This window comes from Trichomycterus rosablanca, chromosome 19 (genome assembly GCF_030014385.1).
Source record: "Trichomycterus rosablanca isolate fTriRos1 chromosome 19, fTriRos1.hap1, whole genome shotgun sequence".
Lineage (NCBI taxonomy): Eukaryota > Metazoa > Chordata > Actinopteri > Siluriformes > Trichomycteridae > Trichomycterus > Trichomycterus rosablanca.
In genome coordinates, this window is record NC_086006.1 from 28393247 (window position 1) to 28407501 (window position 14255).

At 41.9% G+C, this 14255-nt stretch overlaps 2 protein-coding genes across 2 annotated transcripts; one reads left to right on the plus strand and one right to left on the minus strand.

Moving 5' to 3' along the window:
• Window positions 1–768: 768 nt before the first annotated feature.
• Window positions 769–5665, plus strand: LOC134333227 (proteasome subunit alpha type-7-B-like). Its single transcript, XM_063015105.1, has 7 exons — window positions 769–928; window positions 1460–1586; window positions 2327–2451; window positions 2523–2645; window positions 2721–2840; window positions 5161–5223; window positions 5315–5665. Exons 1-7 carry the CDS (start codon window positions 833–835, stop codon window positions 5429–5431), a joined length of 771 nt encoding a protein of 256 aa, XP_062871175.1. The 5' UTR covers window positions 769–832; the 3' UTR covers window positions 5432–5665.
• A 155-nt stretch (window positions 5666–5820) lies between these two features.
• On the minus strand, window positions 5821–14219 carry lsm14b (LSM family member 14B). The gene is made up of 9 exons (XM_063015102.1): window positions 14099–14219; window positions 11303–11466; window positions 11086–11221; window positions 10842–10994; window positions 10554–10637; window positions 10041–10219; window positions 9343–9482; window positions 8289–8458; window positions 5821–5892 (listed from the first exon to the last, which is right to left on the minus strand). The coding sequence occupies exons 1-8, from the start codon at window positions 14217–14219 to the stop codon at window positions 8293–8295; spliced, it is 1143 nt and encodes a 380-aa protein (XP_062871172.1). The 3' UTR covers window positions 5821–5892; window positions 8289–8292.
• Between the last annotated feature and the right edge of the window lie 36 nt (window positions 14220–14255).

Consider the following 14255-nt stretch of genomic DNA (forward strand, 5'->3'; position numbering starts at 1 on the left):
AAAAATCATAATAATACAACTATTATTAGTAATAAATGTAATAATTATTATAATAGTAATAAAATGACAATACATAAAATGTTAATAAATCTAATAATAGAAATAACAATATTATAATAATAATAAATTAATAATTATAATATTGATAAAATAATAGTTAATATAACTGTAATACAAATAAAATGAAATAATAAATTAAATAATAAAACTATTTATAAATAATAGTTACTATAATAATTATTATTTTATATAATAGTTAATATTAGTTATATAATAGTTGTTATTATATAATATAATAATAACAACTATTCCCAGGTGGGGTGTTTCGGGTCCTTTCTGTGTGGAGTTTGCATGTTCTCCCCGTGTCTGTGTGGGTTTCCTCCGGGTGCTCCGGTTTCCTTCCACAGCACAAAGGCGTGTAAGTGAGGTGAACTGGAGACACTAAATAGTTCATGATATTAAACTTGAACTGATGAATCTTGTGTAAGCAGTAACTACCTGTACAGTCATGACTGGAACCAAAGTGTAAAACATGATGTTACAATCCTAATAAATAAATAAATAAATACATAAATAAATAAATAAATAAACAAATAAATAAATAAATAAATAAATAAATAAATAAATAAATAAATAAATAAATAAATAAATAAATAAATAAATATCTAGAACCTGAAGTGATGTGACAGGTGCCGCTGGGAGGCGCTGCTGAGTTCTTTTCTCTCATTCATTCGGATTAGTTTCACTTTTACTTTTTGGAAACGAAGCGAAGCAGCAGTGAAGCATAAATCATCCATCAGAAGTGATTAATTATTATAAACTGTAGATCAGGATGAGTTATGATCGAGCTATCACTGTCTTCTCTCCTGATGGACACTTGTTCCAGGTGGAATATGCTCAGGAGGCGGTGAAGAAAGGATCAACAGCAGTGAGTTTCACCAACACACGCCATGACACACCATTATACACCATCACACACCAATACACACCAACACACACCAACACACACCAATACACACCAACACACACCAACACACACCATCAAACACCATCACACACCAGTATACACCAGTATACACCAACACAAACCATCACGATTAACCAGCTGCCAAAATAATCCAAATATTCTCAACTACTGGTGACTATAACTTTAGTTACTCACATCATTAATGGTTATTAACAACAGGTTTATTAAAGATCTGGAATTGATGACCATTGAATAAAAATAAGATTTAGGTCACCTGAGCTTGTAGAGTGTTGTTCAGATCATAACCAGGGGGAGAAACTTGATACTGGCATCAATAGATCAAAAGCAAATGTATTTTATTTACCTACAGATTTTAGTTCTTATTCTATATACATTGTTTTATCAAAAGATTAAAACCACCCAATAGAGGGATCTGTTAGATGTGGATCTGATGGTGAAAGTTGTGGAAACGACTTTCTGGGTGATTTGTAGGTGGGGGTGAGAGGGAAGAACATCGTCGTACTCGGGGTGGAGAAGAAATCCGCCGCCATGCTTCAGGACGACCGAACTGTGAGGAAGATCTGCGCTCTGGACGACAACGTCTTCATGGCTTTCGCTGGTGAGATATGACACTGCCCTGTCCATTATATTTCTGCCTTCCTGACGGGGATCGATGAGTTTGATGTAGAGGAACTTTAGCGGCCCACTCAGAGCCCTGACCTCGCCCCGACTGGTCACTTCTGGGATGAATTGGAACGGCAGGTGCCTGACCTCACGGGTGCTCGCTTGACTGAATGGGCACAAATTCCCACAGACACACAAAATGCCTACTGAAAAGCCCGTTCAGAGGAGCGGAGACTAGAAACTTCTGCAGTTCTTTATACACTACATTATCAAAAGTATTAGGACGCCTGACCGTGAGCTTGTCGGACGTCCCAAATGCTTTTCAAACAGAGCAACAGAGCCACCTCTGTGCTTTGAAGTGTGAAGACTTTGAAGAGTGTCTGTATGGGAATTTGTGCCTATTCAGTCAGTATAACTAGGTGCTGATTGATCAGTCGGTATTCCGGTTCATCCCAGAGCTCACAGAGGGCTCTGTGCAGGACACTGGAGCTTATTGGTTTTTAAAGCGAGATTTCTTCATGTCTCAATAGATTAGATGATTCAGTGATTAGAAGGGGCGTTCCAATACTTTTGACCATATAGTGTATGTTAGGGGTTCTCTGCCAGCCATCGTGAGCTCTTAAGGAAAATCCATTTTACTATATATTTCTGTACTGGTTACTGTGGTGAACTGTACTGGTTATACTGGTTACTGTGCTGAATTGTACTGGTTATACTGGTTACTGTGGTGAACAGGCCTGACTGCAGATGCCAGGATTATAGTAAACAGAGCCAGGGTCGAATGCCAGAGTCACAGGTTGTTGGTGGAGGATCCGGTGACGGTGGAGTACATCACCCGCTTCATCTCCAACATGAAACAGGTACGGCACCAGTATCAGATTCACTGCTGAACCAGTCAAACCATCTAAAGAGCGTCTGAATTTCTGTGCAGCGTTACACACAGAGCAACGGGCGTCGACCTTTCGGGATTTCCTCCCTGATCATGGGCTTCGATTTCGATGGCACGCCCAGTCTGTACCAGACTGACCCGTCCGGAACGTATCACGCCTGGAAGGTAAGAGGGTCCCAAATTTGAATTGTTTACGCATCGTGTAAAAACATTCACTTCCCGTGTGTGTGTCGTGTCCAGGCGAACGTAATCGGCAGGTCTGCAAAAACGGTTCGGGAATTCCTGGAGAAGAACTACAAAGAGGAGGACATGGAGTCGGACGAGCTGGTCCTGAAACTGGCCGTCAGGGCCCTCATGGAGGTACGGACGCTTTCGCCATTTTCACTTATTTAACTCTAAAACAGGCAGCGTGCACCAGATACAACATATTTAACATCCTATAGGAGACAGAGTTAAACGTTATCATTAATCAGAAGTCTTGTCTGGTATGAGTATGTAGGTCACATGACTTGGTCTAGTTTATTGGTCCTGGTTTTGTCAGCGTGCTCAGAAATCATCATGGTCACCAGTGGTGAAGGACTTATCGACCAAGTGGCCACCAATTACATATTAATTATTATTTTTAATACATGAAAACAATGGTTGTGGTCCTATTCAGCAACTTTTCAATTCTGTTTCCCACGAGATACGTTAACAGATTACGGGTAGAAATTTGGTCAATGTGTCGCATTTAAAATTGAGTTTTAAACAGGAAGACGTGTTGATATTTACTGCAAAATGGGATAACGGGTGTGTTGGAAAAGCTAGTGATCTCTCTACATAGAGAAGGAGGCTGTTCGAAATCCTAAATGCCTTAATATTCTCACTACTGAGGTATCTTAATATTTCAAGAACGAGTGAGCATAGGAAGCATCCTTAGTGATCAAGGCAATCCCAGCATAAAAAAAATTAATAAAAAAACATGGCTGACAGTGCAGAGAAACGAAGTTATTTTCAAATGTAAATAAATTATTAGTTTAACTTGTATAAACTCGCACAAGTGTTTTTATTTGCAAATTCGGGCCGTTTTCGGTACACGGAGGGAGACGTTAGTTGACATGTTAGCGCGCTGAGCCACCCCATCCCATTGGTTTGAATGGCAAGATGCCAACTGTGTTAGCTTAGTAAGCGAAACCCTATGTCCAAGTAGTGTTCGAATAATCTGCCTTATAAGTCGTTAAATTATTAGAATCCTCTCTACTGAGGCAGCTGCCTGTGTAGGCAGTAAGACAGCAAGGCAGCTCACCAGGTTTTAGAACACACCTATCATCATGCACAGGTATGCATGTTAGAGCATAATCATATTTTCCTGCAGGGCGTCAGTTAGCTCGTTTTAGGTCAAAATACAGGCGAAAAGAGGAATGAAAGAGGATTAAAGCTCTTCAGATTCAGAGTCTAGTGATGATGAGGAAATAATTTCAGGCAGCAGGGGAGACAGTGTGTTCGAAAACCTACTGCCTCAGTAGAGAGGATTCTAATAAGTGAATGACTTATAAGTCAGGTTATTTCGAACACGCTACTTCGACAGCGATTCCATTGGGTTTCGCTTATTAAGCTAACAGTTAGCATCATGCCATTCAAACCAATGGAAAAGGGTGGCACAGTGCACTAACATGTCAACTAACATCTCCCTCCAGGTACCGAAAACGGTTAAATTCACTGACGAGCCCGAACTTACAAATAAAAACACTTGTTAAGTTAAAAATCACTAATCATTTATTTAAGTTTGAAAATAACGTTTCTCTGCACCGTCAGCCATGTTTTGGTTTTTTTTCTGTGAGAGAAGAGCTGCCGCACTGAATGCTGGGATTGCCTTGATCACTAAGGACGCTTCCGATGCTCACTCGTTCTTGAGTCAAAATAACATTGAAATTTTAAGATGCCTAACTAGGCAGCATATTAAGGCATCTAGGATTTCGAACAGCCTCATTCTCGGGAGCGCAGCGTAGGATGACGTAAAATGCATCTATGTAGAGAGAGCTAGCTGTTCCAACACACCCAGTGAGTGAGGGAAGTTCCACTGAGGAGGAAGAGTTGCCTGTTCTCAATAGACGGGACCACGGTTACTTACGATCCCCAAGACCTGTTGATGTCCTCCATGATCAAATCGATCACTTCACAGTTTTTAGTGACAAGAAAAGATGCACGTTGTGCCCGACAGACAACCATCTCATGTCAGAAATGTGGTGTTAATTTGTGCATCACCACCGGGGAAAAGCACACGAAACCACTTCCCAATTCCACAATAAATGAATAAAGAGTGATTGTGAGAGTGGGAGGCACTGTGGGGCATTTTTTGTAAAATTTACCTTTTCTACACCTTAATATGGCCACGTATCCTGATACAACACATTTACAAAAGTTTGAAATGTTTCACTTGGGTGCAAAGGAGATAAGGAAGAACATTATTTTATTTTTTTATTTTTTTAAACTAATCCTCCACACTTGGCTGTTTAAGGATTAATTTCATTTTATTGTGGTGATCAAAGTAAACCAGCAGCCAGAACGTTTACCTAGAAAAGTAGAAAGTCATTTGGTTCTCGGTCTCATTTGGATTAGTGTGCCAGTCTGGAAGAGACGTTCGGGTTCTTAATGCAGCTTTAACTCAAACGGTGCCAAATGTATCTGCTCGTCTTTACAGGTGGTTCAGAGCGGCAGCAAAAACATCGAACTGGCGACGATGAAGCGCGGCGAGACCATGAAGGTTCGACCCCTTTCAGTTCTCAGAAATTCTCCGACTCCGAATGATGCACCGAATCACTCGAGTTATCTAACTTTACATTTCTGCACTGCAGATTTTAGACCCTGACCAGGTGGCAAAAATCGTTTCAGATCTGGAGAAAGAAAAGGAGGAAGCGGAGAGGAAAAAGAAAGCAGCAACAGCGTCAGTCATGATCAACACACTCCAGTAACTCCAGTTCAGCCAGTTCCATTTTATTAGTACAAAGTTCCCAGTTAATAACGTACAAAGAAAATACAAAGGAAAAAAAAACAAATATCAAAACATAAATGAATATTTGGGGAACGTGTGCCTGGGCTGACCTGAGATTCATATTTACATCCTGCACTTTAATATTTACAATCAAAGCAGAAATAAAAGTGCTTTCCTTATTCATTATTGAATTAAATGATGACGGATCGAGTCACTGTGCATTTCAGATTGTGCAATTATTTTCTTTCACAATAACATTTCACATTAATCACTAATAGCAGCGATCGTACACCAACCAAAAGAAAAGAAAAACAATCCAAGTCTTATAGACTGGAAAAAGAATTAAGTTCAGCTGAAGTGTATAAATCAACCGAAGTCACTCAACAATCCAGAAAGAAAAATTACAGACATGTTTATTTACATGTGAGGAGTCTCCAACATCTGCAAGAGAGGGAAAGGAAACGATTATAAACACACTGATAAGGCATAACATTAAAACCACCTCATTGTTTCTACTCTGCATGCTTTGTTACCCCCTTTCACCCTGTTCTTCAAATGGTCAGGACCCCCACAGAGCAGGTATTATTTAGGTGGTGGATGATTCTCAGCACTGCAGTGACACTGACATGGTGGTGGTGTGTTAGTGTGTGTTGTGCTGGTATGAGTGGATCAGACAGCAGCGCTGCTGGAGTTTTTAAACAGTCACTGCTGGACTGAGAATAGTCCACCAACCAAAAATATCCAGCAGACAGCACCCCGTGGGCAGCGTCCTGTGACCACTGATTAAGATCTAGAAGATGACCGACTCAAACAGCAGCAATAGATGAGCGATCGTCTCTGACTTTACATCTACAAGGTGGAGCAACTAGGTAGGATTGTCTAAGAGTGGACAGTGAGTAGACACGGTGTTTAAAAACTCCAGCAGCGCTGCTGTGTCTGATCCACTCATACCAGCACAACACACACTAACACACACCAACACCATGTCAGTGTCACTGCAGTGCTGAGAATCATCCACCACCTAAATAATACCTGCTCTGTGGGGGTCCTGACCATCGAAGAACAGCATGTAGAGAAACAGATGGATTACAGTCAGTAATTGTAGAACTACAAAGTGCTTCTATATGTAAGGGGAGCTGATAAAATGGACAGTGAGTGTAGAAACAAGGAGGTGGTTTTAATGTTATGGCTGATCAGTGTATAGGTAATATTTACAATTTGCTCAAAAATGTTGATTAAATGGCCCAAAAAACCCTCAGAACCATGCATTATGGAAAGACCACTACTGACTGCTGCTCAGTCACCCACCACAGTTCTTCTATAGTGCAGGTAGGTGTAGCATCAGCTTCCAAGTACTAGATACAAACCAGTTCCGTTCCGAGGGGGTTCATTAACCCAAGAGTCCAGCTAATCAGACTCCAATCTAGCCTGCGTATTAAATCCTGCAGCTATTTACACTGACCAGGCATAACATTATGTGTATATTATAACATTATATAACCAGTGAAGTGAATAATACTGATTATCTCGTCATCACTGCACCTGTTATTGGGGGGGGGGTATATCAGGCAGCAGGTGAACATTTTATCCTCAAAGTTGATGTTAGAAGCAGAAAAATGGGCGAGCGTGAGGATCTGAGGGCCGAATTGTGACGGCTAGACGACGGGTCAGGGCATCTCCAAAACTGCAGCTCTTGTGGGGTGTTTTCCGGTCTGCAGTGGTCAGTATCTATCAAAAGTGCTCCAAGGAGGGAACAGTGGTAAACCAGGCAGCCAAGGCTCACTGATGCCCGTGTGGTCCGATCTAACAGACGAGCTCCTGTAGCTCAGACTGCTGAAGAAGTTCATGCTGGTTCTGATAGAAAGGTGTCAGAATACACAGGGCAGCACAGTTTGTTGTGTATGGGGCAGCACTGCTGCAGACCAGTCAGGGTGCCCATGCTGACCTGCCGAAAGCACCAACAATGGCCATGTGAGCATCAAAACTGGAGGCCCCACCTCACAACTTACAGGAGTTAAAGGTTCTGCTGCAGACATCTTGATGCCAGGTACCATCAGGGGTCTAGTGGAGTCCATGCCTCGACGGGTCAGGGCTGATTTGGCAACAAAAGGGTGGCTAACACAATATTAGGAAGATGGTCATAAATGTTATGCTCGATCGGCATATACATGCTAAAGAAATATCTATTTATTACAGGTGTCTTTTAATGGCAGGACAGGTATTCTTGTTTGTCTGCTCATTTTATCTCGTCTTTATATTTTGGGGTCACTTTATATCTTCATTTTTATGGCTGTGAGGGACATTAAAACTGTTCTCGTGTTGTCTGGTGTAAGAATTTAATCTTTCCTTATAAAATAAAACTGCTGGTCCAACATAAACTGTCCGACAGGCAGGAAAGGACGATGTTTCCACCGAGTCTCAGCATCACAAGCGAGACATTAGATGCTTTTAAACCTGATACCAGACACTGGGTTTAGCATATAGCACAACAGTTAAAGCAGGTCCACCACTTGATAAAGCCACAGGTGACCAGGTCCAAATAAACAGTAATGATGCTCTGCTCACCACCACCAAGCACCAGAGATGTGAACTAACCCACTGCTTCAATAATTGTGTTTATATCAATATTTTTGATGTATTGCACACACACGTTTCACATCTCTCAAAGCTCGTTAGGACACCAGCCTTTACAGCTAGATTTGAACCCAGATCAATTGTGCACCACTTGAGCACTGAATAAACTTACTGCATTAATGCATTACTGAACCAGTTAACCAGTATAAACCGTTGATCAAATTAAACGAATAATGAAAGCGAAGAAGCTTTAGTTTACTCACCGGTTCACGCCCTGCCGGTCCCCACGGCCTGCTGAGCCGGGAGACGCTGGTTCATTCCTCTTCCTCTCCTCCCTCGGACTCCACCTCGAAAACCACGGCCTCTCAGGAAGCGCCCGGGCACGCCGAACGTCTCCACGTTTAGCTTGCGCTCCTCCGCCCACGTCGTACGCCTGAAACCAGTTTGAAATCAGTTTAAAAAAAACACTATTTTCACTATCATTAAAGGTGTGTTACTGAAGAGAACCCAGGGACTGACTGTGCAGCGGGTATTCACACGGTACCCTAGTGAACGCTAACATGGTTCAGCTAATTAACAGTGAGGATGTGAGGACACTGGAGAATTGGTGACTTCTCAGCTCCTCTGCAAAGTGGGGTTCTAAAGCTACATCCAAGGCTTAAAAACTCAGTACAGTTGTAAATCTACCCAGCAGTCGCAGGACAGGTGCAGACGTTTTGATGCTCCATTGGTGACTACAGCTCAATATTTGAGAGGAATTTGTGGAGAAAAATGGGGTCTGTGAGGATCATTTCATGGTGGTGGTGGTGGGGTGATGAGGGCACCTTGCCATGTCAGGTCTTGGACGACTTACTCAGGGAAGGTTTGGGAATTTCTCATTACGGAAAACATAAGGTCATCTGTCCAAGATCTGATGCTGAAATCGTATTGGTTATGAAGCAGGACAAGGTTCCAGAGCACAATCAAAAGTCCAGATGTGAACCCAGCTTCACAGAGCTGCTTCAAGTCAGTGACGTGAAGATTCATTTCACATTATAGAATGCCAACAGGGCGGCTCAAGTCAAGGACTAGCAACCAGAGAGTTGCTGGTTCAAGCCCCACCATTACCAAGGTGCCACTGTTGGACCCTTGACCCTCGATTGTTTGTTGAACTGGATAAAACTTGTTTAATCCTGCTAATGTAAAAGTGAGTTTGGCAACAGACATTGCTTATAAAAATGAAGCAACTAATTTAGTCATGGCGTCGTCCCCCCTTATCCCTCAGCGGTGACCTTGGTGTTCGTATTTTAACCCCACATCACACACAGACTGAAGTACCTGGATTTGATGTCGGACGAGATGTTATCGAAGAAACATTTTGCTTTATTGTAGAAGCATTTGGGTCCGAATGGATCCTCCTCGACCGCACCTTCACTGTTTTGTGTCTCCACACCAGAGTCAGATTTTTCCTTCTCCTCCTTATCTGCACCTTCTACAGAGGAAACAAATCTATATGGATTAAAATGATCTCTATATGATGGATCTATTAGATGTGGATCTGATGGTAAGAGCTCTATTAGATGTGGATCTGATGGTGCGTGTGAGGGATCTATTAGATGCGGATCTGATGGTGCGTGTGAGGGATCTATTCGATGCGGATCTGATGGTGCGTGTGAGGGTGAGGGATCTATTCGATGTGGATCTGATGGTGCGTGTGAGGGTGAGGGATCTATTCGATGTGGATCTGATGGTGCGTGTGAGGGTGAGGGATCTATTAGATGTGGATCTGATGGTGCGTGTGAGGGTGAGGGATCTATTAGATGTGGATCTGATGGTGCGTGTGAGGGTGAGGGATCTATTAGATGTGGATCTGATGGTGCGTGTGAGGGTGAGGGATCTATTAGATGTGGATCTGATGGTGCGTGTGAGGGTGAGGGATCTATTAGATGTGGATCTGATGGTGCATGTGAGGATGAGGGATCTATTAGATGTGGATCTGATGGACCATAAAATAAATTAAGGAAGTAAGAAAAAACCACAGTAAATGACGGACCTTTGACTGGGGGGTCTTCCTCAACCTCCTTGGCGAGTTCCTCCTTGTTGAACTGGGCGTTAGCCGTTTCAAAATCAAAGTCCGACTCGAACTGAAGGGTGGTGGGCTTCGCGTTCCCCACCAGGATCTGACCTCGGCTGCGATTTCTGGTTCTGCGATTACCTGGATATATACACACAAAAAACACTGACATCCAGGGTTCAAACCCCAGTGGTGGCATCATCTACAGTGCACCATCAGTGCCATGCACAAGCCTGGATAATAGGAGGGTCGTGGCAAGTTTGGTAGGTGGACCAGATTCGCTATGGCGACATCTAAATACGAGCAGCCCAAATTGGAGGGATAAAAACACAAAGCAGGCAGAACTAAGTGTGGACAGCTGCAACACAGTAGGTAAGATCCTGGACCCCTGAGCAGAGTCCATAAACCTTCAATTACATGTACAGTACTGTAATCATTAAACCAAACCACTGCTTTCTAAATCTATAGACAAAACCTTGTCGTCGTCTCTGTGGCGGCCTGTTCTCATCGTTAGCCTGGTTTTGTCCTTGCGAGTCCCTTCGCTGAGCAGTTGCAGCATCTAATAACAGAAAATATAATGACAGTTATGAATCTGGGTGGGTCAGGATGAGTATTGTGCATACTTTGCCATCCTGAACCACATGCTTTCTTCAGAATTAGGTTTTAAACAGCTAGAAGGATTCTGGATGGAACCAGACGTGATGCTTTTTTTGATTAAATAAGCACTTACTCGCAGGTCTGGTGCTCCTCGGAGTTTGGGGACTCCCTCTGGCTCTTTGCATCCTGCCCCCATCTCGAGCCTGCTGCTGTTGCTGCTGCGCCCCTGCTCCTTTCTTCTGAGCTTGTTTATCGGCTGGTGCTGTCTGAACCGCCTGCTCCACCATGGGCCCTCTTCTCAGAGGGCCATGAAGACCAGCTCCTGTTCGAAATAGTGAAAAATCAATAAACCTGCACAAACAGGAGCAAACTTAATGACTGAATATTGTATTAATAAAATCGTCCCTCACCCAGCCCGAGGGCGGCGGCGTACTGCTGGTTAAGCAGCGAGCTGGCAGCAAGCGGGTTGTACGAGGGCATCATGCCCCGGTAGGGACTGTACCCTGCCTGAGGGCCATAAGATAAAGATGAACCTCCGACTGATGACTGAAGGGAGAAAGGACACAGAAACAAAGTCATTAGTACATTCAATAAAGCAACGATACAAACTACAGGGTTCTCGACTACCTGGACGATGGCAGGATCCTGAGGAAGTCCATGGTGAAGTTTTGGAGGCTCGCACACCGTAATGTCCTTGATATCGCTTCCTCTAAAGATTATGTAATCGAAAACCTCATCCCGGGGCGGTACAGGGCGGTCTGTAGGACGCCCCTCTGTGCCGAAGGACCTCACTGACCAAAATCAAAAACACATACATGATCACAAGAAAACCATTTCATAGATAAGCTTCACATGGACCAAGTATCACCATGTAGGACGTCACTATATTCATAATGTTGCACAAAGAGCATCAACGGCGTCCCAAAAATTTAGGTGCATCAGTAATGTCCTGTGTGGTTGGGGGGAAATAAAAGCAGACGGGTGTTGGTGGGGGGTATCGGTCATCTTAAACTTGGAGACTAACATACTATAAACTAAAATATAAACTAGAATAAAACTGCAAAGCTTAGTAAACCTACAATGCTTCTAGTTTAATTTTAAAAAGGAGAACACCCAACCTTTACCCTATCTTCTTATCTTCTGTTGATTTCTAAAATTAGTTATTTATGCACTTTAAAACTTCAAAAAGAGCCACATAAAGGTTATTCTCATCATTAAACACTCACAAAGGAATAGCTACAGAACATGCAAAGCAAGGACTTGGTTGGACTCTAGATAAATAAACATACAACTCCATAAACTCAGACTGATCATCTCATTTAAGGAACAATCTCATAATATTGAGTGACGAGAGATACAGCAAGTTTACAGGTCTGGTGACGGTGAATTAAATAAAATTAAGTTTATTTACAGGAACTTGGACCAAAAAAAGACCATTAAACAGTTACAGCTCATTCAGAACGCTGCTGCTAGAGTTTTAACCAAGACGAAGAGAACGGAGCACATCACTCCAGTTCTAAAATCTCTACACTGGTCTCCGGTTAGTTACAGAATAGAATTTAAAGTGCTGCTACTGGTCTATAAATCACTGAACGGATTTGGCTCAGGATACATCTCAAATATGTTTAGAGAATACAAACCCAGTAGATCTCTTGGATCTATGGACTCAGGTCAGCTAGTCGAGCCCAGAGTCCAAACTAAACATGGTGAAGCAGTGCTTTAGCCGTTACGCTACATAGAGCTGGAACTGACCACCAGGAGATATTAGATGTTCCTCAAATGCACAAAAGTTTAAATCCAGGTTAAAAAGCTTCCTCTTTTCTTGTGCCTGTGATTGAGCTCGAAATTTTGCACTCCAATAGTACTGCACTTGAGCTTTATTTTAAAACCTGTATTTTTATGGTTCTTATCGCACTTTTTATAAGCTAATTTACTTAATTTTATTTTTACATTTACAGCATTTAGCAGACACTTTTATCCAAAGCGACTTACAGTATATTGTCTAAGCAATTGAGAATTAAGGTCCTTGCTCAAGGGCCCTGCTCAAGGGCCCCAACAGTAGCAACCCGGCAGTGGTGGGGTTTAAAGCCCTTTATCTCTGGTTGTAATTTCATGTTCTGGTTCTGTTTGATTGTAACTAACTTTGTTAAAAGCCTTTGAGCTTCTAGATCTCAGGAAGGTTTGAATGCTTTACATTTGTCCTTATGTAAAACACTTTGAATTGCCACTGTGTATGAAAGTTGCTATACAAATAAACTCACCTTGCCTAATGTAAAGGACAAGCAGTTAAAGTTTATTATAAAACAAGCAGCTATAACATGTAACGATTTCATTTGTTTACTAGATCAAAAATAATAATTTAAAGGTTAAACCTGACACCAGAACATCCTAAAAATGTGTTTAAAATGTATAAACGTGTTAAATCCCGATAAGAGGCTTTAAAACGCCGGATCACATTTTATGACGTCACAAAATAACACGAACGATTTTATAACCTGCGCATATAAATCAGTAAACACGTGACTAATTTAAGATGAAAGTGCACAAGTGCTCTCAAACTTCTTGAGAATATAAACTCGAGTTCATCTGAAGCTTAAAACCAGAATGATCTGAAAAACCACTGCACTTTTATTTTAACAGTAGGAACAGAAATAAATACATCTTGTAGAACTTGTATAACAGAACTAATAGACTTATGTCGCAATAAACGAGGGTTTGAATTAAACCAGTTTCATCATTCAGGTTTAATGTGGTGTTTACACCAGGTTAAACTAATATTCGCGAAATTTTTGGCAAAGCTCATCTGTAACGATGATAAATGAGCCAGAAAATGAGAGTAAAACTAATTTAGTTCAGGGAAAAAAAAGGAGGCAAAAATAGACACACTTAACACTGCATTTATTCAGAGGTTAGTATTCTAGCTTATTCCAAAAGTCACTGGTTCAAAACCAAGATACAGCACTGCCAGATTGCCACTTTTGGACCCTCGAGCAAGGCCCTCAACCCTCAATTACTTAGATAATACACAGTCACAGAGTGTTGCAAGTCACTTTACATAAAATAACCTGCTAAATATCTAAAATGTGAATGTAAACAAGACACCAAAAGATGAACTGAAGTCATAATTCAGAGTTGTACTGTATATAAAGCTGATGTTTGACGAACATGATTGTAAAATGAACCTTTGCAGATGTAGAGTTAATAACCTGGCTGTCAGTAGGAATGTAGTGCAGGATGAGGTTTAGGATGGTGGTTTAGGATGGTGGTGCAGGATGATGGTATTGGATAATGGTGTTGGATGAGGTGTTGGATGATGGTGCATGATGATGGTGCATGATGATGGTGGATGATTGTGTTGGATGATGGTGCATGATGATGGTGGATGAGGTGCAGGATGATTGTGTTGGATGATGGTGCTGGTACCTTTAGCCAGAGCCACGGTGGAATTGTCGGTATCGATGGTGTATAAAATCCCCTCATAGCGGATCTGAGCTTTGGAGATCAAACTGATTTTACTCCCAATGTACGGAGTTCCGGTACTCATCTTTAGTACCTCTTAACCCAACACAGGAACTAAACC